Source organism: Semicossyphus pulcher, unplaced genomic scaffold (assembly GCF_022749685.1).
Source record: "Semicossyphus pulcher isolate SPU_LCO1_2020_fin unplaced genomic scaffold, fSemPul1.0.p SCAF_11, whole genome shotgun sequence".
Taxonomy (NCBI): Eukaryota; Metazoa; Chordata; class Actinopteri; order Labriformes; family Labridae; genus Semicossyphus; species Semicossyphus pulcher.
Genome location: NW_027211615.1, coordinates 1,785,305 through 1,806,521, shown reverse-complemented (window position 1 = coordinate 1,806,521; position 21,217 = coordinate 1,785,305). Strand labels below are relative to the sequence as shown.

Below are 21,217 nucleotides of genomic sequence, written 5' to 3'. Positions count from 1 at the left end.
ATCAACATCTACATGAATATTGAAGTCCCCTACAATAATTATTTTATCTGAACTCAGGACTAAATCTGATAAAAACTCTGAGAATTCAGTTAGAAAATCAGAGTATGCGCCAGGAGGGCGGTATACTATCACAAATAAAACAGGCTGTAAAGTTTTCCAAGCTGGGTGTGAAAAACTCAGAACAAGGCTTTCAAAAGAGCAGAAACTAAGTTTTGGTCTAGGGTTGATTAGAAGACTAGAACTGAAGATAGCTGCCACTCCACCACCTCGACCAGTGTCTCGAGGAATATGAGTATTAAGATGACTGGGAGGAGTGGATTCATTTAAGCTGACATATTCTTCCTGACACAGCCAAGTCTCAGTTAAAGAGAGTAAATCAATATGATAATCTGATATCAGATCGTTCACTAATAGAGCTTTAGATGACAGGGATCTGATATTTAACAGACCACATTTAATTCTCATATTTTTTGGCATAACTTCGGTTGTTGTTTTAATTTTTATTAAATTTTTTTGATTTACTCCTTTTTTATTTGAGTTTGAATTAACTGTAATAAAAGGCCTGGGTTGGGGGGCAGACACAGTCTCTATAACATTAACATTGTGGCTGGTAAACTGCTCACAGGGAAGCTCAGAGGATTGTGTAGGACTACAGCTCTGCCTCCTGGTCTCAACTCTGGTTTGTCAGGTTTTACGACTAACAAACTTAGCCATATTACGAGACAAAAGAGCTGCACCATCCAAAGTGGGATGAATGCCGTCTCTTCCGATCAGACCAGGCTTTCCCCAGAATGTCTGCCAGTTATCTATGAAGCCCACATCGTTTGCTGGGCACCACCTCGACAGCCAGCGGTTGAATGATGACATGCGGCTATACATGTCATCACTCGTCAGATTGGGCAGGGGTCCAGAGAAAACTACGGAATGTGTGTGATAACTGATTGACAGTTCTCTGTATGTATGATCTGATGTCCACAGACATACCCCTTGTCGACCAATGCAAACCTGGTTCTAGTTCTGGGCCAAACCAACTTGGAACCAGTTTGTTTTTTTCCACCTGATATAGCCCTTGGAAGAACCACATCCTGACGTCACTCTATACGTGACTGCTTTTCCCAGCAGTGCTAGTGCGAACTTTCCCAATAGCAACGATGGTGGACTACATGGCACGTTTGCTGGTGTTGCTCCTGTCTTTTCGAAATCACATTAGATCCCAAAGACAACTTATCCAACACCATTGTGCTACTTGTCGTTCTTTCCATTGATAGTGACTTCATATGAGAAGAAAGGTAATGATCCACCCATTTTTTAATTCTTAATAAGACTGAACTAAGATGTTTTTGGCCTCTCTGCCAGCCCACTAGCTCAATTCAGCTTGTTTTTTAGCATCGACTAAATTGGTGTCTATTACAAAAATCTGTCATTTTTTACTACGTTTTCTTTCTTTATAGATAGTCTTGATGCTGATGGCGAGGCAGAGGTTGCTTGCATCCATAATCTCACCACTGGTGGGACACAATTGTTCCATATTTCAACACACAATAATTCATTTAAAGATTCCACATGCCCAGGAGTCCTTCCATTACATCTTTGATCAAGTCAGGAATGGCATGGGGAGAAGAAACATGAATCAGGCAACCGTTTGTGTGTCCCAATTCAGAAAGGGTTGCAATCGCTATTTGGAAACTGGCCACCGGCAGTGAGTACCGGACCATCAGCCATCTTTTTGGGGTAGGCCAAAGTACTGTGTTCAACTGTGTCCAGGAATTTTGCAACACAGTCATCAGAGCGCTGCTTCCTATACACATTAAACTTCCTGATGCAGAGAACTGGGTGGAGATTGCCACTTTCTTTCATAATCGATGGAGAGTACCACAGTATGTTGGTGCAATAGATGGAAGCCACATTCCAATTATAGCACCAGAGGATTATCCCGGGGACTATTACAACCGGAAAGGCTTACATTCTGTCATTCTACAGGCTGTTGTGGATGGCAAGGGAATGTTCTGGGATGTGTGTGTTGGCTTTTCAGGGAGTGTCCACGATGCCAGAATTCTTAAACACTCATCTGTGTGAAGCTCTCAGTGACGGGGAGTTGCTGGGGCAAAACAAAGTGACAATCTCTGGCTGAGATGTTGGACATTACCTGACCAGTGACCCAGTGTATCCAATAGGGCTCTACCATATCATATCATTCAGGTTATACCAGTAAAATTCTTTACGTGATAAGAAAATATCATATCCCGATATCAAAGATGTAGCGCAAGGATTTAGTACTCAGGAAGGTCATTTGGAGGTGGTTTGGCTACAAGAGGTCAGACCTCCAACATGGTAACATAATTTAGAAGCACTCACCTCCACTTTAAATCAATACGAGCATGAGAGATGCCTGTCTGTCTGTGTAAACCCTGCCCCTACATGCGCGGAGTGTGTGAGTGTGGAGAAGCGGGGGTGCTCAGCCGATAGCAGGGGGCATATCTGGCGGAGAGCAGACTTGCAGACTGCATTTTACTGCACAGAGAGCGGTCACTGTCATTACGTGCTGCTTTGGAAAACATTGGTGGCAGCAAAGTGACGCCTGCACAGTAAGCATGAATAAGTTATCCCAATATGCCGTTTATAGGCTTAATGAATGAACAAAACAATAAATGACATTTATGTAGCCTAAATTTCTCTTTTCATCTTTATTTGTCTTGCAGATTACCATCTAATTGACAGCCCTAGTAGTTAATATGATTTCATTGGAAAAGAAGGGAAATTGTCAAAGCACTTTATTTGCATGAATGCTGCTGCCTAAAATCACATACAAAACATTATTCTTTTTTCATATTAATTAATAATTCATTTTTAGGCCATATCGCCCACGCCTACTGCCCAATGCATGATAGGCTCAGGAAATCCTTTTCAGACACTGGCAGACTGACCCCTGAACAACTCACCAACAACTACAGGCTGAGCAGTGCAACATTGGTCGTGGAGATGGCATTTGGGAGGCTAAAGGGACTGTAGTGATCTGGTCTGAATAACATCACCACCCACTATTCCTTTTGTTCATTCATGTCTCCCACAAGCAACACCCACAATTATTCAATAACCCAATCACACCCTTCCAAAACACCACACAATCTGAAATGAAAACCCGGAAATATTTGTATGTCAGAGGCTAGTGGTTGTCAGTGGAGGAGAGGAACGCCAGCTTACCACAGCTATCCGATCGTGTTGTAAATCTGCGTTGTAGTGCTTGTGTTGGAGGCCAAGCCTCGCCTCTGGAGTTGGTTCAGGAGTGTATATTGCCCTGTCGGAGTTTTCCCAGGAGTTGCCGGTCTCAGCAGAGCGAGCCAAGACCGACACTTTTAACCTGACTAACTCACTGACTGACTGCCACGGTACCGTGAGTAGGCCTACACTGTATTGCATTTTGTATTCTTTTTGTTGAACGCCGAAGAGAGTCGCTATTATTTCAGTTGGTTATTTCCTTATTTGTTTTGGACTGAGTATCCGCGGTAAAACCCGAACCGGATTGGTTGAGTTTTGTGTTTGGTTGTGTATCACCGGATTGGATTGGACTGAACTGTGGGGCTTGTGGTTGACAATAATGATAATTTGCAAGCGGTTTAGAGCAGGAGTGAAAAAAACAACCAAAATAAATGACAAGTAAACATAATGTTAATAACAATAAAAGTGGTTTACAAACCTCGCCTCTTATTAGTTTGCAGGTCTGTTAAATGTTATTTGAAAATATGCAGATCCATATCTTTTCTGGTTGATGTGTGTAATCCACCACTAACCCAGCAACAGGCAGGAGTTTGGTCTGTCCTTTCGCCAATTTATGAGATTGTCATTAAAGTACAGCTGACAACAGTCACCAGCTTAAGAAAAAGTTTTTATTTTTCTAGAACGATCTTAAGGTTTTTCAGATTTTCTTATACATTTGGTGGTGGTTTTCTTGAACATATGTTTAATTTTTGTTCACTGTGTCCTGCAGACGTCCAGCAGCTGTTGGTGAGCAAAGAAGAGCTTCAACCTGAGCAGCAGGAGTGGAGCCCCAGTCTGGACCAGGAGGACACTGAGCCCCCCCACATTAAAGAGGAACAGGAGGAACACTGGATCAGTCAGGAGGGAGAGCAGCTTCAAGGACTGGAGGAGGCTGATACCAACAAGTTCCCCTTCACTCAAGTCTCTGTGAAGAGCGAAGATGATGAAGAGAAACCTCAGTCCTCACAGCTTCATCAGAGACAAACTGAACAGATGGAAACAGGAGCTGATGGAGAGGACTGTGGAGGAGCAGAACCAGCCAGGAACTCAGATCCAGAGAGACATTTACAACCTGAAACTGAGGTCAAGACTGAAGACTCTTCTGAACCTGAGACTGAAGACAGGGAGGATGATTGGAAGGAGAACATAGAGCATCAATCAGGTTCAAACTTTGTGAAAAACTCTCTGAGTGCTGTAAAACTTTCAAAACGAAACGGAATATGATGCCACACAGGAGAGAAACCCTTCAGCTGCTCTGAGTGTGGTAAAAGTTTTAACCATACAGGCCATTTGAGCTCACACATGAGAATTCACACAGGAGAGAAACCCTTCAGCTTCTCCGTGTGTGGTAAAAGATTTAACAATATTCTCTTGGCGTCATTAGTCATTAGTTGGCAGTCAGGCTTCAGAAATTCAAAACCAAACTAAGGAGAAAACAGAGGCAGGAACAGGAGCTGATGGAGAGGACTGTGGAGGAGCAGAACCAGACAGGAACTCTGAGGTCAAGACTGAAGACTCTTCTGAACCTGAGACTGAAGACAGTGATGATGATTGGAGGGAGACCAGAGAACATCAGTCAGGTTAAAAATAAGATAATTTTTGAAGTTCCCATTAGTAGGGATGTAAAAATACTGGCAGTACAATGAAATAGACACATATAAGAGCATAGAGCATAAGTTTGCAGAGCATGTGTGACTTTCGGTAGGCTAGGCGAAACCTCCCTGCAGAATTAGAACAAACATGTAGGGAGGGGCTAGAGTGAGGGGAAATTGCCCAGTGCTACTAGTTAATTGATTGCGAATGTTAGAAATGGGTCGCCAAATATACTACGACCAAAGGCATCCTGTTGTGTCACCTGCATGTAAACTGTTAGCACGCGATGCTGCTGCGGCTACTGTCACACACACCGTCGGCTAGGTGATCAAGGCTTTCAGTTACGCAAGGCAACTTTTCAGTAAATGTATTCCCGTTACCAGCAACACCTCGCCCCAGTGTTGGTTAACGCTCTGGCCACAGAAACGGACTATTCACTGGGCGGACGTGCTGCAGAGTGATTACTGTGTCGACAGGAAGACAGCCTTTGTTTCCAAAAGTTTCCTTCACCAGGCTTGTCACGCTGATTAAACATATATTTTAATGCCGTTTGAAACGGTTGATGAAATACCGTATAAATAACACAACAATTACATAAAGAAATGTGTCTCTCCACCTGAACTCGGGGGTTTGAAGAAAATGGACTTAGTTCCAAATAATATAACGTATTTTTCATATTTTTTTGTTAATTGTCTCTTTGAGCAACATGCCAAAATTATGAAGCCCTAAACTATACAACCTCAAAATTAAAAAGGATTAGTTGAATTTATTTTCTTTAAATATCTTAGAAAGTCGTATCGTGAACCCAGTATCGATGATTTGTATTGAACCTTGAGTTGAGTGCATCATTTCATCCCTACCTGTCAGTGATAAGAGATGTAATACTGCTCAGAAACCACTCAGCTGCTCAGAGTGTGGTCATACATTCAGCTAGAGTTATTTACAAAGAAGAGAAACTATTTAGTTATGTTTGACGTGCAAGATTTATACAAAGGGCAGGAATTTTTCGGCTTACAAGTCAAAAAAAAAATTGAGATCTTGGATTCAAATTTTTCCTTCCTGATACCGATTGAGATTCCTAGTCTGGATTATCGGCCAACACAGGATTCACAAAAATATAGTACATAGAAACACAGATTTCTGACATTTTAATATCATTAACTCACATTTCATTGTTATTATCCGGACACCAGTTTATATTTTTTGGGGTGGGGTTAATGAATGATGGTATCAGATGAGTGCATTGACTGGTGTACTCCCTGATACCAGATGTTTGTTGGTTTTGTATGGATAAATTAGTTTATATGTTTGTAACTAAACAAGATGTCATTGCTTTGCTCTAATCCAGTTAACATGAAACAATAAATAAGAAGTGAATGCTGCTTTGACAATTTGTCTAGCTGGTGTTAATTTATCGTGACTTGGTATTTTTTCTGAAACAACATAAATGAAAAACACAAATACAGGTGCATCTAAAAAATTAGAATGTTGTGGAAAAGTTAAATTTATTTCAGTAATTCAATTCAAAAAGTGAAACTCATATTATATAGATTCATTACACACAGAGTGAAAGCCTTTACTTGTTTTAATTTTGATGATTATGGCTTACAGCTAATGAAAACCCAAAATTCAGTATCTCAGAAAATTAGAATATTACATAAGACCAAATAAAAAAGTGTTTTTGATACAGAAATGTCGGCCTTCTGAAAAGTATGTTCATGTATGCACTCAGTAGTTGTTGAATGAATGCATCAACACGGTGTGTCATAGAGGTGATCAGTCTGTGGCACTGCTGAGGTGTTATGGAAGCCCAGGTTACTCTGATAGCGGCCTTCAGCTCGTCTACATCGTTGGGTCTGGTGTCTCTCATCCCTCTTGACAATACCCCATAGAGAATCTATGGGGTTCAGGTCAGGGGAGTTTGCTGGCCAATCAAGCTCAGTAATTCCATGGTCACTAAACCAGGTACTGGTACTTTTGGCAGTGTGGGCAGGTGCCAAGTCCTGCTGAAAAATGAAATCTCCATAAAGCTTGTCGGCAGAAGGAAGCATGAAGTGCTCTAAAATTTCCTGGTAGACAGCTGCATTGACTTTGGTCTTGATAAAACACAATGGACCAACACCGGCAGATGACATGGCTCCCCAAATCATCACTGATCGTGGAAACTTCACACTGGGCTTCAAGCAACTTGGATTCTGTGCCTCTACACTCTTCTTGGGTGGCTGTGGCTCAGTGGTAAAGTCTGTCATCTTTCAATAGACACTAAACCCCAAATTGCTCCTGGTGGCATAGCCATAGACTCCAGCCAATGGGTACGAATGTGATAACTGATTGACAGTTGGGCACTTTAGGTAGCAGCCCCTGCCATCAGTGTATGAATGTGTATGTGAATGGGTGAATGTGACATGTTGTGTAAAAGCAGCTTTGAGTGGTCACAAAGACTAGAAAAGCGCAATAAAAGTACAGTCCATTCACCATTTTCCATTCCTCTAGACTCTGGGACCTTGATTTCCAAATGAAACGCAAAACTTACTTTCATCTGAAAAGCGGACTTTGGACCACTGAGCAACAGACCAGTTCCTTTTCTCCTTAGCCCAGGTAAGACACTTCTGACGTTGTCTCTGGTTCAGGAGTGGCTTGACATGAGGAATGCGACAGTTGTAGCCCATGTCCTGGATACGTCTGTGCGTGGTGGTTCTTGATGTGCTGACTCCAGCCTCTGTCCACTCCTTGTGAAGCTCCCCCAAATCCTTGAATGGGCTTTGCTTGACAATCCTCTCAAGGCTGCGGTCATCCTTGTTGCTTGTGCACCTTTTCCTACCACACTTTTTCCTTCCACTCGACTTTCTATGAATTTGCTTGGATACAGCACTCTGTGAACAGCCAGCTTCTTTAGCAAAGACATTTTGTGGCTTACCCTCCTTGCGGAGGGTGTCAATGACTGTCTTCTGGAACAACTGTCTAGTCAGCAGTCTTCCCAATGATTGTGTTGAGACATTTTAAAGACTCAGGAAACCTTTGCAGGTGTTTTGAGTTAATTAGTTGATTGAAAATTTTCACAATATTCTAATTTTCTGAGATACTGAATTTTGGGTTTTCATTAGCTGTAAGCCATAATCACCAATATTAAAAGAAATAAAGGCTTGAAATATTTCACTTTGTGTATAATGAATCTATATAATATGAGTTTCACTTTTTGAATTGAATAAATGAAACTTTTCCACGATATTCTAATTTTTTGAGATGCACCTGTATATTCAGGTGTCCTGGACATTACAAGGGTTAAAAGTTTTCAATGAAACAACATCGACCTAATCTGACTGTGGTAGGTCTGCAGCAGCATCCTATGGCACTTTAGACACTCGACACAATATTTCACTAGTAGATGGTATTCTTTCTCACTCCACATCAGTTATTTATTACAAGGTTATAAATGAGCTGTGTTGAGAAGTTGTGCTACCCAACACAGAGGCCTTCAAGGAAACAGAGTAACAGAAAAAAAAAAGATAGCAGAAGAAGCATCCTTACACAGGAAGGTCCTGGGTTTTTATCCATTCAATTTCCTAGGGACCCACTCTAATCACCATCTGTGGGTTCTGGGACCTCACTACATAGAAAATCTGTCATCATCACTGCTCACATCACACACAGTAAGTGCTCCTGTCCGCGAGGTCGTCAACTCCCATTCCGGAAGAATTTCTCTTGCATCCTAGGGGAGGTTGGGGACATGGAATCTGAATGGGCTGTGTTCAAAGCCTCCATTGTCGAAGTGGCTACAAGGAGTTGTACCCAGAAGGTTGTCGGTGCCTGTTGTGGCGGCAACCTGAGAACCCGTTGGTGGACACCGACGGTGAGGGAAGCTGTCAGTCTGAAGAAGGAGGCCTTTTAGGCTTGGTTAGCACAGGGGTCTCCAGAGGCAGCAGACAGGTACCGAGTGGCCAGAAGGGCTGCAGCTTCAGTGGTTGTGAAAGCAAAAACCCGGGAACGGGAGGAGTTCGGGGAGGCTATGGAGAAGGACTTTAAGTTGGCCTCAAAGAAGTTTTGGCAAATCGTTAGACAACTCAGAAAATGGAAGCAGGGATTGGCTCAAGCTGTTTTTAGCAGGAGTGGAGAACTGCTGACCCGGACTGAGGATATTGTCGGACGGTGGAAGGAACACTTTGAGGAACTCCTGAACCCAGCCAAAACGTCCTCTGGTGAGGAGGTAGAGTCTGAAGGTCCAGGGGAAGCTTTATCTATATCCATGGCAGAGGTCGCTGAGGTAGTCAAGAAGCTCCTCAGTGGCAAAGTGCCAGTTGTAGATGAGATTCGCCCTGAGATGCTAAAGGCTCTGGACATTGTTGGGCTGTCGTGGCTGGCACGCCTCTTCAGTTTTGCGTGGAGGTCTGGGACGGTACCTGTGGAATGGCAGACCGAGGTGGTGCTTCCCATTTTCAAAAAGGGGGACCGGAGGGTGTGTCTCAACTATCAGGGTATAACACTACACAGCCTCCCCGGTAAAGTTCATACCAAGGTGCTGGTGCTGGAAAAAAATTTGAAGCTTTATAATCAAATGTTTTAGAGTTGAAGTTATATACCCATAAGATTTATAAATTAAAGGTTTTAATGCCTTATAGTTAACGTTTTTATAGTTATAATGCATTGAAGTTAACTTTCCTATAGTCTAAAGCCTTAAAGTTAAAGTTTTACAGTCAAATGTCTTAAAGTTGAGGTTTCACAGTCAAATGTTTTATAGTTAAGGTTTTATATTCTAATGTTTTATAGTAAGTTTTTATAATCTAAAGTGTTAAAACTCTAAAAAATAGAATCCTAAGCTGAGAAACTCGCTGGGCTCAGTATAAAAGCCAGGTGCAGGGTTGGCAGCTGGCCAAGAAAAACAGGTGTCCCCCCCCAGCCCCTCCCTTATCTGTTGTACAGTGCATGAACGTGCCTAATTGGCCGGAGTGAGGAAGAGTCCTGCAGAAAAGTTGGAAATGGGTCAGGCAAAACTGAAAGGAAACAAACTGAGGGAAGAGAGCCAGAGTGAGGGGGGGGCGGGGGGCTCCAGCAGGTGTTGGGGCAAGCTGAAGCCCAGCGAGGGAGGGGTTTGGAGTATATAAGACCCGAGCGGCTGACCCGTGGCAGTCTCATCCGGATGGACTCGGGTTTATTTCGTTGTATTTATACGGGAATAAACTCTTTTTACATCAGATTCTGCCAGTCTCTAGTGTTTGCTTGTCTGAGTTTTTGAAGACTTTGATTATATTTTTAAGAGTTTTTAACCAAGTTTTAAAACCTATTTTTAAGAGTTTTAAACCCAGATTATTACCTAGTTTTAAGAGTTTTTCAACCATGTTTTATTATCTATTGGAGATTAAAATTATGTGGCTGACAAGAGGGTTCGGGGAACTTTTTTGCCACAACACTGGAAAGGAGGGTCCGGCCGAATGTTGAATCTCAGTTACATGAGGAACAATGCGGATTTCGACCTGGCCATGGAACAGTAGACCAGCTCTTTACCCTGGCAGGACTGCTAAGGGGGGCATGGGAGTTTGCTCATCCAGTCTACATGTGCTTTATGGACTTGGAAAAGGCCTATGATCGTGTCCCCTGGGGGGTCCTGTGGGGGGTATGGGGTACCGGGGGGTACAATAATTTTATTGTTCAAGATAACTGTACGGAAGTGAACACACCCGTTTTAATCATATTAATTTATAGGGGCTGGCTCACTTGATTGACTGCTAGACGTCAACACAGACACACAGTCACTGAACTTAGCTTCACCTGTTTGTGTTGTCGCAGCCTTTTGGGGATTTTTCATTTAAAGTTTGGATGAATAATCTGTCTCTCTGTGGGATTTATGGAACTTTATGGCTGTGCAAAAAGTCTGTGCTCTTTACCCGACTCTGGATTAGCTGGCTCTGCTTTCCAATATGGCGACTGTAAATAAAAAGTTACACAGGCTGCACTCTGGCTTACTTCAGCAGTCTGAAGCCAAAGAAGAAACAGATTTTCTTGTGATTGTCTTCAATTTACAGCTCTTAAGTTTGCTAAAATAACAACATGATGCAGATTAGTAACAAGTCAGAATGAAGCTTTGTCAGGTTAACTGTTTTTTGTCGCTGTGCTCACAGCGTTCTCGGTTGAAAAAAGTTCTGGAACACTGCCGCGCTGGTCAATGTCACTTCTCTCCACCTACCAATCAAAACAAAGAAGGGGCGGGCCTTCAGATACCAGCTCTGTCAACAACAATGGCATAGGGCAGAGGTCACTAGGTCTGGACCCAGAAGCTGTCCCATACGGACCCAGACCTACAGCCAAAACAGAAGGATTATGATTCAAAACCTGACGGGGCGCTTCTATTTTAAGCGGCGCAGCTTTTGTAGTCTTTACGGTAGTGGTTTAGTGGATGAAACGTACAGACCAATTACATGCAAGTTAAGCCATCCCACGTGATACTACTCAGCCAATCAAGTCTGTGCATTCCAGGCAGTAAACGCTGTGACTTTACAGCGCGGACAGAGAAAGACGGAGTAAGACGGAGACAAACGGAGAAAGGGAGAAATAGAGACGACTGTGCCGGAGAAAGTTGAGAAAAAGACGGAGAAAGGGAGAGATAGAGACTACTGCGCTTGAGACAAGCTAGAGCTCAATTCTCTCACTGAGCAAAAAAAGTGGGAGAGTTGAATATAAGAGGGGAAGAAAATGAACCTCTACAACTGTTCAATTGTAAAAATGTGTTGAGATTTATTATCTGCAAAATTGGTTGAGACTGTTGAGTCGAGATGTTAAACAGAAAAGGGGGAATTCAAACTTTTCCTTCCTTTATTTTATTTTTCTGAAGTTAAGCACTTTATTTGAACATGTACAATTTTCACATTTTATTTATTTGCTCTTATTTTGAAATGCAGCCCTACTTTTATTTAGTAAATGAGAGAACTTTATACATATTGGCAGTCATACATATATGTTCAGTTCTGTGTTACATGACAATAAAAATTGACAAAAGGTTTTTGAATTGTACTGAATTCATTTGATTTGACTGAGGTATTTATTACATGCAGATGTGGATACAACTACTAGGCTACTTAGATATATATCACACTAAATAGTTAGCCATCATGATCTTCTGGACCTTTACTTCAAGAAATTTTCTCGAACTGGACCTCTTTAAATTTTAGTTGAATACCCCTGGCATAGGGGAAGCTAATTCAATTCAGTTCGACAATACAATACAAAGACTTCAATAAAAGCAAATACTGAGCTTACAGAGCAATTTAAACCGAGAAAGTGAATGGCTAGGATGGAAAAGTAGGGAAGAGGGTATCATTACTAATATCAGAATAGGTCAGAATAGGTGGGGTAAGATGAGCCAATGGGTAATTTAACCCACCCCCTGTTTCTAGGTAACTGCATATTTGTTTGGGTGTGACCATAAATTCAAGAAGCACCTATCATTTGTATCTGGCTCTGTTTGAGAGAAGCACATGGGACAAGTGGTTAGTATTTATTTACACACAAAAAAATGTTTTTACTAGTCAAAGTAAATTTTCTGCATGTCAGGTATAATGAATGTTATTTCAAAGCACATGTTTACAGGCCTAAAAATGTGTATCATACATCTTGGTGATTTGCCAACGTATAAAACATAGTGAAGCATTTAGCTAAAGATAAGCCTTAATTGCTAAGCTAGGCAGTTTTTTTTCCAAAATGGTGTCTATAGGGCAAAGTGAGCCAAATGCTGTGGGGTAAATTGAGCCAGTGGTTCAACTTACCCTGCCACCATGCATGCATGCTGAAGTTAAGTAAAGTCTCTAAAGCATAAAACTATGTTTCAATTAATTACACACCTGATTTGGTTTATCATATGTTAAACATTGTAGAAAAGCTATCACGCCATGGAACTACAACTGGGGCACAACACCCCTGGAAGAGATGGAGAGAGCAGCAGCTGCCCAGGGCATTTTTTTTATTGAAAAGATGTTTTAAACTGGTTCAAAGGTGAACATTTTTTCACTACACTATTTGAAGATGTTGATAAAATGTTTATGTTTAGACCAGATTTCACGGGCTTCTGTCACAAGATTCATCACACATTTACACACATTGAATGCAATTTTCAAGTCTCATAGCGGCTAAAATGATGGAATAAGTGAGCCGTACATCACAGTCACCAATGAAGAATTTTGCACACATGGATGGAGCTATACTTGATCTCAGAACACTTACATTCTAACCCAGCACTCATCACCGTTGGCCATCAAAATCTCCTAAGGTTGTGATTTTCCGTTTTAATCAACTACGTCATCATCCAGGGGTCGTTCTGCCTTCGTAGTCAGAGTTGCACAGCTCAAGTACCTGGGCATGTGCAAAATGATTTTGGAGAAATGCCGCTACAATCATTACTTTCCTAACCCTTTCACAGCTAAAAGCTATAAAATATCAAAATCATAAGACAAAAATCACTTTTCTGACACGTCGACGTCGTAACCATATTTTTGGTGGTTGAAAAATGCTTTAAATTAGGTCTTAGACGTTCAGACCTGATTTCACCATGTTTTCTACCAAATTTCAATTTCTTAAATTTGGCTCAGGTTTAAACTTAAAAGAAATCATGTGATCGATTTACCCCAAGATGGCTCAACTTACCCACTGACTTGGATCAACTTACCCCTAACCTGGGGCAGGTTGAGCCACAGTAACACTTTTTTGGGGGAAGTCATTTTTTCAGAGCCCTTTGTCCCAGAAACATTTTTATAATTTCAATTGATAGGAAACATCCTGAAATACACAATATGTTTTAAGTGTACTTCTGTCTAGTTATTTTTTGCCTAGAGGGCAACAAAAGTAAAAATTGGCTCATCTTACCCCACTATCCCCTACAGGTCTCAACTACACCTACATAAATTAGCAAATCCAACCATTGGAACATATACTACTTCATTATAGGAAATGTAATATGAGAGATCATATTTTTTCAGTCATTAAGGAAGATAAAATACCCCGACTTTTTGTTGTCGGGTTTATTGGGGAAAAGAGCAGGCAAAATGAATCAGTTAAAGGAGTCTAGAATTCTTTCTATCTTTCTTTCTTTATTGCTTAATCGCCTGCTCCACACTCAAGTCCAGTTGGTGGCGGTAATGCACCTCTAAACTGGTTTGCCAACAGCCAAGAACAAGAAGAAGAGTGTACCGGAAGTAGTGTTTTTGTTTCCGGGTTTCGAAGGCTCTCTCCAACAGGGCACAGTTAGCAGCATGTAGTGATGTGCTAGCGTCCTGCAGAAAAGAGTAATCGTAGAAAAAACGTCAGCGTTTAGTTTTTTTCTTCTTTGACTCTTGGATGTGTGGAAAATGTCCGGGTTTCAGGATCTTAAAGATTTATTCAGACGGCGGCTGCTCGCTGCGGTTATCAGAGACGAGGCAGGACAAACAACATGCGGATACGAAGAGGAGCTCCACCGCCAAAGAAAACTGCTGGATGTGATTTTAACACCTGAAATTAAGCTGCGGAGAGCAGGTTGGTTTTCGTTCACTGCTGGAAACGTGTTTCCTGCTAATGTTTCAGGGAGCCGAGCCTTTAGCTAACGTTCATAGATGCACAGAGCGTGTTAGCCGCAGCTAGCTCCTGCTAAGAAAATACTTTGTTTACTGGACCTAAAGACTCTTTAGTGGCTGTGGTGTCATGATTGTAACATGTCTGATGGCGCTTCATAGTGTTTGTGAAAATCAGTGGTGAAAGTTCATTAACTTTTGTATAAGTTCGATTAACGTACATAACTAAAGTGTTTTAGAATCCTTCTACTACACTATATTGGCACACACACACACACGCACGCACACACACACACACACACACACACACACACACACACACACACACACACACACACACACACACACACACACACACACATTAGACACGTTGTTCTCACAGATGCATTGCTGTTCATTAAACTTGCCAACATTATGGTAATTAGTTAAACTGAGCAAAGCCTTTAACAGAACTTTGTGGTTGGTGGTAAATACACAAACAGCATAGAGCCCAAAATCTTCAATAATCCTACACACTCACAGCGAGACTTTAATGGAGGAGATACACAAATCAGGCACTATTCCAATGATCTTTTTCACTATTTCATTCACTCTCATAGGAAAAAAAAATTCAAACATGACTTTGTGTTATTGGTACATTATAGTGAGCATAATATTACATAAAAAAAATAGGGAACAGAGTGTTCACCTACTGTCAAAAACCTAAATAGAATAAAATAAACAATATAAATCTAAACTAATGTTAAATGGCATTTATTTGGTGTGTAAGGAGAGCTGTAACAGGAATGTTTAAGGTGTTGCAGAGGCAGTGTGCAGAAGTCACAGTATGAACTACAGAGACAATACTCAATGTACAGAGATAGTGGTCCAAATTAGGGATGCACCAAATTTGAATATACAGATGTTTAAAACAACAATTTTGCAGATGGCCAATGTTGATACCGACCTTTTTTCAATAACTGTGAATTTTGTGATTAATCAATGCCCTCATCAATGCCCTCAACTGGATATGGAGCCAAAATTAAAGGTGCTATATATAAATATATATATAAATATATATATATATATATATATATATATAAACTTTCAGAAAATCCTCATTCCTAGTGACACGGTCGGTGGTTGAGGGAACTGCAGCCAACCTTCATGTACGAGCTCGCGTGGACACTCGCACGCATGAACAAGCATCCGGGGTTTTTGGTGAAGACACACGAAACTGAGCATGCTCAGTCTCAGAACTCACCGGCTCTGTTTACTTTTCACTGACGAGACGTGTTCATTGACCAGCATCATGTTGTCCAAAATCAACACTGTTTGTCATAATACAGTTAATATCATGTTAGGTGGTGAAGGTAATCGTCAAGCTAGACTGACAACACTGACATGACAACCAAAATACCAAAATGTGTATAACGTTAGCAAGCATTCTAAGGTTAGTGTTTTGCCATATTGCCTAACTGGCAAATCGTCTGCAATAGCAGACAAGCTAACGGTAGCTTGTTGCCAGCTTACAGCTGGCTGGCTAACCTTAGCCTAGGCAGGTAATGCAATGATATTGGCTAATAGAAAACGATCGGTAGTTATACACATTTGCTTTGTTCTGCTACATAATTTACTGTTGGCCAAAATCAACACTGTTTGTCATGTTAGCTCGCAAAGTTATTTGTCAAGCTAAATAACTGACATACACACTCAGATAGTATTTTGGTAGTCATAACGTTAGCGAGCATGCTAAGGTCAGCCAACTAGCTCTAACATAAATACACTGCATGCAATGTAAAATTACGCCGGCAAACCAGCAAATCATCACAAGCAACAGCTAACATTAGCCAGGCAGGGCAGGGCGGCCAGGGAGAGCTGGGATGAATCACTTGTGCTGTGAGAGAAATAGCTACACCCGGTGAGAGAAAAAACACAGCACTGAGGCGGGAGATGAAACAGGCTGCCCTCAGGGTGTCAAATCCTGAGGCTATCCTGCTAGCGATGGTCAATCATTAAGCTACCACCTGTGGCACTCACGGATCATCGGGACTTTGATAGCGGGCCCTTAGCCGCTAATTTTAAATATAAAATTTTGTTAACTATAATCAAATAATTCATACGATTTTTACTTTATATCTTAATATTGATCTCAACTAGTTTCTCTGTCCCCTTGTCCAGTTACCACCATGCGTCCCCTAGTAGCCGCTCCTCACTCACTGGCCTCGTCCTCGACCTCAGACACGTATGAGCCTTGAATTCTTGCGGACACAGGAAGGGGGGAAGGCGGAGTAAGGCTTCCCTATGTGATTCTCACCCACTGGCTTTCATAGGTCTCCCGGCTCCCTGATAAACTTTACTACTCACTTAGTTCTTGTTGCCTTCTACTTAGTCCCTGGCTGGAAGGAGTCTCTCTTTTACCTCCCCAGCTAAAGGTGTCGCTAAGGGGGACACCGAAACCTACAACTCTTTCTCTATCTCAAAAACCTAGGGTCCCTAGCCCCACAAAGACTAACAATTATAAGCTTCTAAACAGGCCCTGACAGATTCTCTATCCTACTTATGTATGTGTGTGTATATGTGCATGTATGTATATCTTGCAAATGCCATTAGGAGGCAGTAGGAGGAGCCAGAGGAACATGATTTTCACAGATTCTCTCACGGAGGCTATAGTCCTCAATGCGGCGGCCCCAGGTTCAACTCCCGCTCTTTGCCGCGTGTCATCCCCACTCTCTCTTACCCTGTTTCCGGTTCTATCCAATGTCCTCTTTCAAATAAAGACATAAAAAGCCGAAAAAATAATATAAAACAATATATAAAACAAATAACTGACTGAAAAGCCTCTTTAGCCTGTTTTAGAATCTGCCATCATTGAGCCATCCTCTCCTCCTCCATCACAGTATGGCAATCTCTCATCTCTCCATGACCTGGACATCTTGTTCATAAATCCATATCATAAATGGATAAATTAATCTAAAGATGAACAGTATATCATGGACATTGATTTATTTTCATCCCAAAACACACGTCTAAAACATGTTCAGTCGTCCACACCTCAGTGGCTTATTTAGATATGTCTTTTGTTTGAAAGTCTCTACAATGATTAATGTTGGGCTCTTATTTTAATTAGCTCATTCTTATTTACTGAGCTTGTTCTTATTTTGGAGGGGTTAAAAAGGGGGGAAAATATTCGAATACTGATTTTTGCCATCAATTACCATGGCAACATTTGAAGCTTCGAAGCATTTGGGTCAGCCCTAGTTCCATTGTATCTGACTCCATATCTGACTCTTGCGTTATATTTAGACATTTCATTTGGACAAGGGATGCACTGATGCATAGACTGAACATCGGAATCCCCCGATGGTGGCCATGTCGACAGACATCGGCCCATCAACAAATGAGGTGGCAATAGCCAATGTTTTGTGGCCATCCGCCCATAATTGTTCTTTGGTCTTACCTTTTCCATTACCTCCCATGCCTGAAAGCAATTCACTTCTTAGCCAATAGGCCTTGGTCATGATGCGGCCGGCGAATGATAAAAATGGGGATGCACTGAATCAAGATGGCGGTTCACAGTAAGTAGTTAAATCCGCGGTAGTTGTAATCCCTTGGATTTTGGCTCTGCTTCCTTGGACACTCCATCTCTGGATTCTACCTGTAAGGAACTCCCTGTATCCTGCTTACAAGACCTTCACAGCTCTGTACTGGAGGTAACTCCCAACTGTGTGGGAGGAGTTTTATTTAGGGTTTTCCAAAGATTGTTTCTACTCGGTGAGAGGTCTCACTCAACAGCTCGTGGAAGCTAAACTGAGTACCAGAGTGAGTTGACAGGAAGAAATGTTTGCCTTTTATTGTGGCCAGCCTAAGGCACACCTGTGCAATAATCATGCTGTCTAATCAGCATCTTGATATGCCACACCTGTGAGGTGGATGGATTATCTCTGCAAAGGGGAAGTGCTCACTAACACAGATTTAGCCACATTTGTGAACAATATTTGAGAGAAATAGGCCTTTTGTGTACGTAGAAAAAGTCTTAGATCTTTGAGTTCAGCTCATGAAGAATGGGAGCAAAAACAATATTGTTTATATTGTGTTTATATTTTTGTTACTTAGATCCAAGCCATGAACTGTTTGCGCTCTCTGCTGGATATTTTCAGTTTGAATATTTGGACGGCTAAATCCCTTCAGCTTCATGCCTACTAAATCTCAGTCGATGGTTTATTTTCTTAAATGTAATTTGAAAATATGTTGGTCAATATCTGTTCTGGTTAACGTAAATATGTAAACAGGAGTATTCCACCATTAACCCAGCAACAGGCAGGAGTTTTATATTGTCATTAGGCCAATTTATGAGATTGACATAAATCTACAGCTGACGGCAGTCACCAGCTGTGAAGAAAAAGTTTCTTTCTTCAATGCTCCTTAATTTTCTCAGATTTGCCAAAAAAATCAGTGGTGGTTTTCCATAACATCTATTTAATTTTAGTTTTCTGTGTCCTGCAGACATCCAGCACCTGTGGAGCCCCAGTCTGGATCAGGAGGGCACTAAGCCCCCTAACTTTAAACAGGAACAGGAAGAACTTGGGATCAGTCAGGAGGGAGAGCAGCTTCAAGGACTGAAAGAAGCTAATACCACCGAGTTCTTCGTCACTCCAGTCTCTATGAAGAGTGAAGATGATGAAGAGAAACCTCAGTCCTCACAGCTTCATCAGAGACAAACTGAACAGATGGAAACAGGAGCTGATGGAGAGGACTGTGGAGGAGCAGAACCAGCCAGGAACTCGGATCCAGAGAGACATTTACAACCTGAGACTGAGGTCAAGACTGAAGACTCTACTGAACCTGAGACTGAAGACAGTGATGACTGGAAGGACACCAGAGAACATCAGTCAGGTTTAAACTCTGTGAAAAACTTTAAAGATAAGAAACCAAAGAATAAGAAATCACATAGCTGCCCTGAGTGTGGTAAGACATTAAAAATGAAACGGAATCTGACCATACACATGAGAATTCACACAGGAGAGAAACCCTTCAGCTGCTATGAGTGTGGTAAGAGATTTAAACAGAAACGACTTCTGAGCCAACACAAGAGAATTCACACAGGAGAGAAACCCTTCAGCTGCTCTGAGTGTTGTAAGAGGTTTAACTATAAACAAGGTCTGACCAAACATATGTTAAGTCACACAGGAGAGAAACCCTTCAGCTGCTCTGTTTGCAGTAAAACTTTTAATGAAAAATGGCATCTGAGCTCACACATGAAAATTCACACAGGAGAGAAACCCTTCAGCTGCTCTGAGTGCAGTAAAGGGTTTTACTATAAACAAAGTCTCACCAAACATATGTTAGTGCACACAGGAGAGAAACCCTTCAGCTGCTCTGTTTGCAGTGCATCATTTAAACACTCAAGGCATCTGGGCTCACACATGACAATTCATACAGAAGAGAAACTCTTCAGCTGCTCAAAATGCGGTAAAAGATTTTACCGAAAAAGAAATCTGAATGAACACATGAGAATTCACTCGGATAAACCCTTCAGCTGCCCTGAGTGCGGTAAAAGATGTTACCGAAAAGGTCATTTGGCCAGACATATGTTAGTTCACACGAGAGAGAAACCCTTCAGTTGTTCTGAGTGTGGCAAAAGACTTAGCTCAAAGCGTTATCTAACACTTCACATGGCATATCACAAGGGGGAGAAACCCTTTCGTTGTTCTGAGTGTGATAAAAGTTTCTCTTGGCTCTCTCAGTTAAAGAAACACGAGTGTGCTGGCAGTCAGGCTTCAGAACCTCATCAAAACAAAACTGAGGAAAAAAGAGAGGCAGAAACAGGAGCTGATGGAGAGGACTGTGGAGGAGCAGAACCAGCCAGGAACTCAGATCCAGAGAGACATTTACAACCAGAGACTGAGGTCAAGACTGAAGACTCTTCTGAACCTGAGACTGAAGACAGTGAGGATTGGAAGGAGACCAGAGAATATCAGACAGGTTTAAACTCTGTGAGCCTTAAAGATAAGAGGCCAGAGACTGAAAAGAAATCACATAGCTGCCCTGAATGTGATAAAACATTCAAAGAAAAACAGGATCTGACCACACATATGAGAATTCACACAAAAGAGAAACCCTTCAGCTGCTCTGAGTGCGGTAAAAGATTTAAACGAAAAAGAACTCTGAGCGATCACATGTTAGTTCACACAGGAGAGAAACCCTTTAGCTGTCATGAGTGTGGTAAAAGATTTACACAAAAGTCTTATCTGACACTTCACATGGCACATCACAGAGGGGACAAACGCTACAGCTGCAGTGTTTGCAATCAAAGATTCTTTTGGTTTTATATGTTAAAAAAACACAAGTGTGTTGGCGGGCAGGCTTCAGAGCTTAGTCAAAACCAAACTGAGGAGAAAAGAGGCAGAAACAGGAGCTGATGGAGAGGACTGTGGAGGAGCAGAACCAGCCAGGAACTCAGATCCAGAGAGATATTTACAACCAGAGACTGAGCCTTCTGAACCTGAGACTGACGACATTGGTGATTGGAAGGAGACCAGAGAACATCAGGCTGTGGCTCAGTGGTAGAGTCGGTTGTTGGTTGTCTTTCAACCAGAAGGTTGGAGGTTTTATCCCCAGCTCCCTCTGGCTACATCAGTGTCCTTGGCCAAGACACTGAACCCCAAATTGCTCCTGGTGGCATAGCCAACGGGTATGAATGTGATAACTGATTGACAGTTGGGCACTTTACGTAGCAGCCTCTGCCATTAGTGTATGCCTGTGTGTGTGAATGGGTGAATGTGATATGTAGTGTAAAAGCAGCTTTGAGTGGTTGCAAAGACTAGAAAAGCACACTATAAGTACAGTCCATTTACCAT

The 21,217-nt window shown here is 41.8% G+C and overlaps 1 protein-coding gene across 1 annotated transcript; it reads left to right on the top strand.

Moving 5' to 3' along the window:
* The first annotated feature begins 14,177 nt into the window (after positions 1 to 14,177).
* On the top strand, positions 14,178 to 20,859 carry LOC138611158 (gastrula zinc finger protein XlCGF57.1-like). Its single transcript, XM_069684135.1, has 3 exons — positions 14,178 to 14,343; positions 18,864 to 19,836; positions 20,422 to 20,859. Exons 1-3 carry the CDS (start codon positions 14,178 to 14,180, stop codon positions 20,777 to 20,779), a joined length of 1,497 nt encoding a protein of 498 aa, XP_069540236.1. The 3' UTR covers positions 20,780 to 20,859.
* The last annotated feature ends 358 nt before the right edge of the window (positions 20,860 to 21,217 follow it).

Bases quoted from the DNA above. Each gene is read 5' to 3' on its own strand.
- LOC138611158 (XM_069684135.1), top strand. From the start codon at position 14,178: ATGTCCGGGTTTCAGGATCTTAAAGATTTATTCAGACGGCGGCTGCTC. The intron at 14,344-18,863 runs GTTGGTTTTCGT...TGTGTCCTGCAG, and splicing joins AATTAAGCTGCGGAGAGCAG to ACATCCAGCACCTGTGGAGC. The intron at 19,837-20,421 runs ATTTTACCGAAA...ATGTGATAAAAC, and splicing joins TGCTCAAAATGCGGTAAAAG to ATTCAAAGAAAAACAGGATC.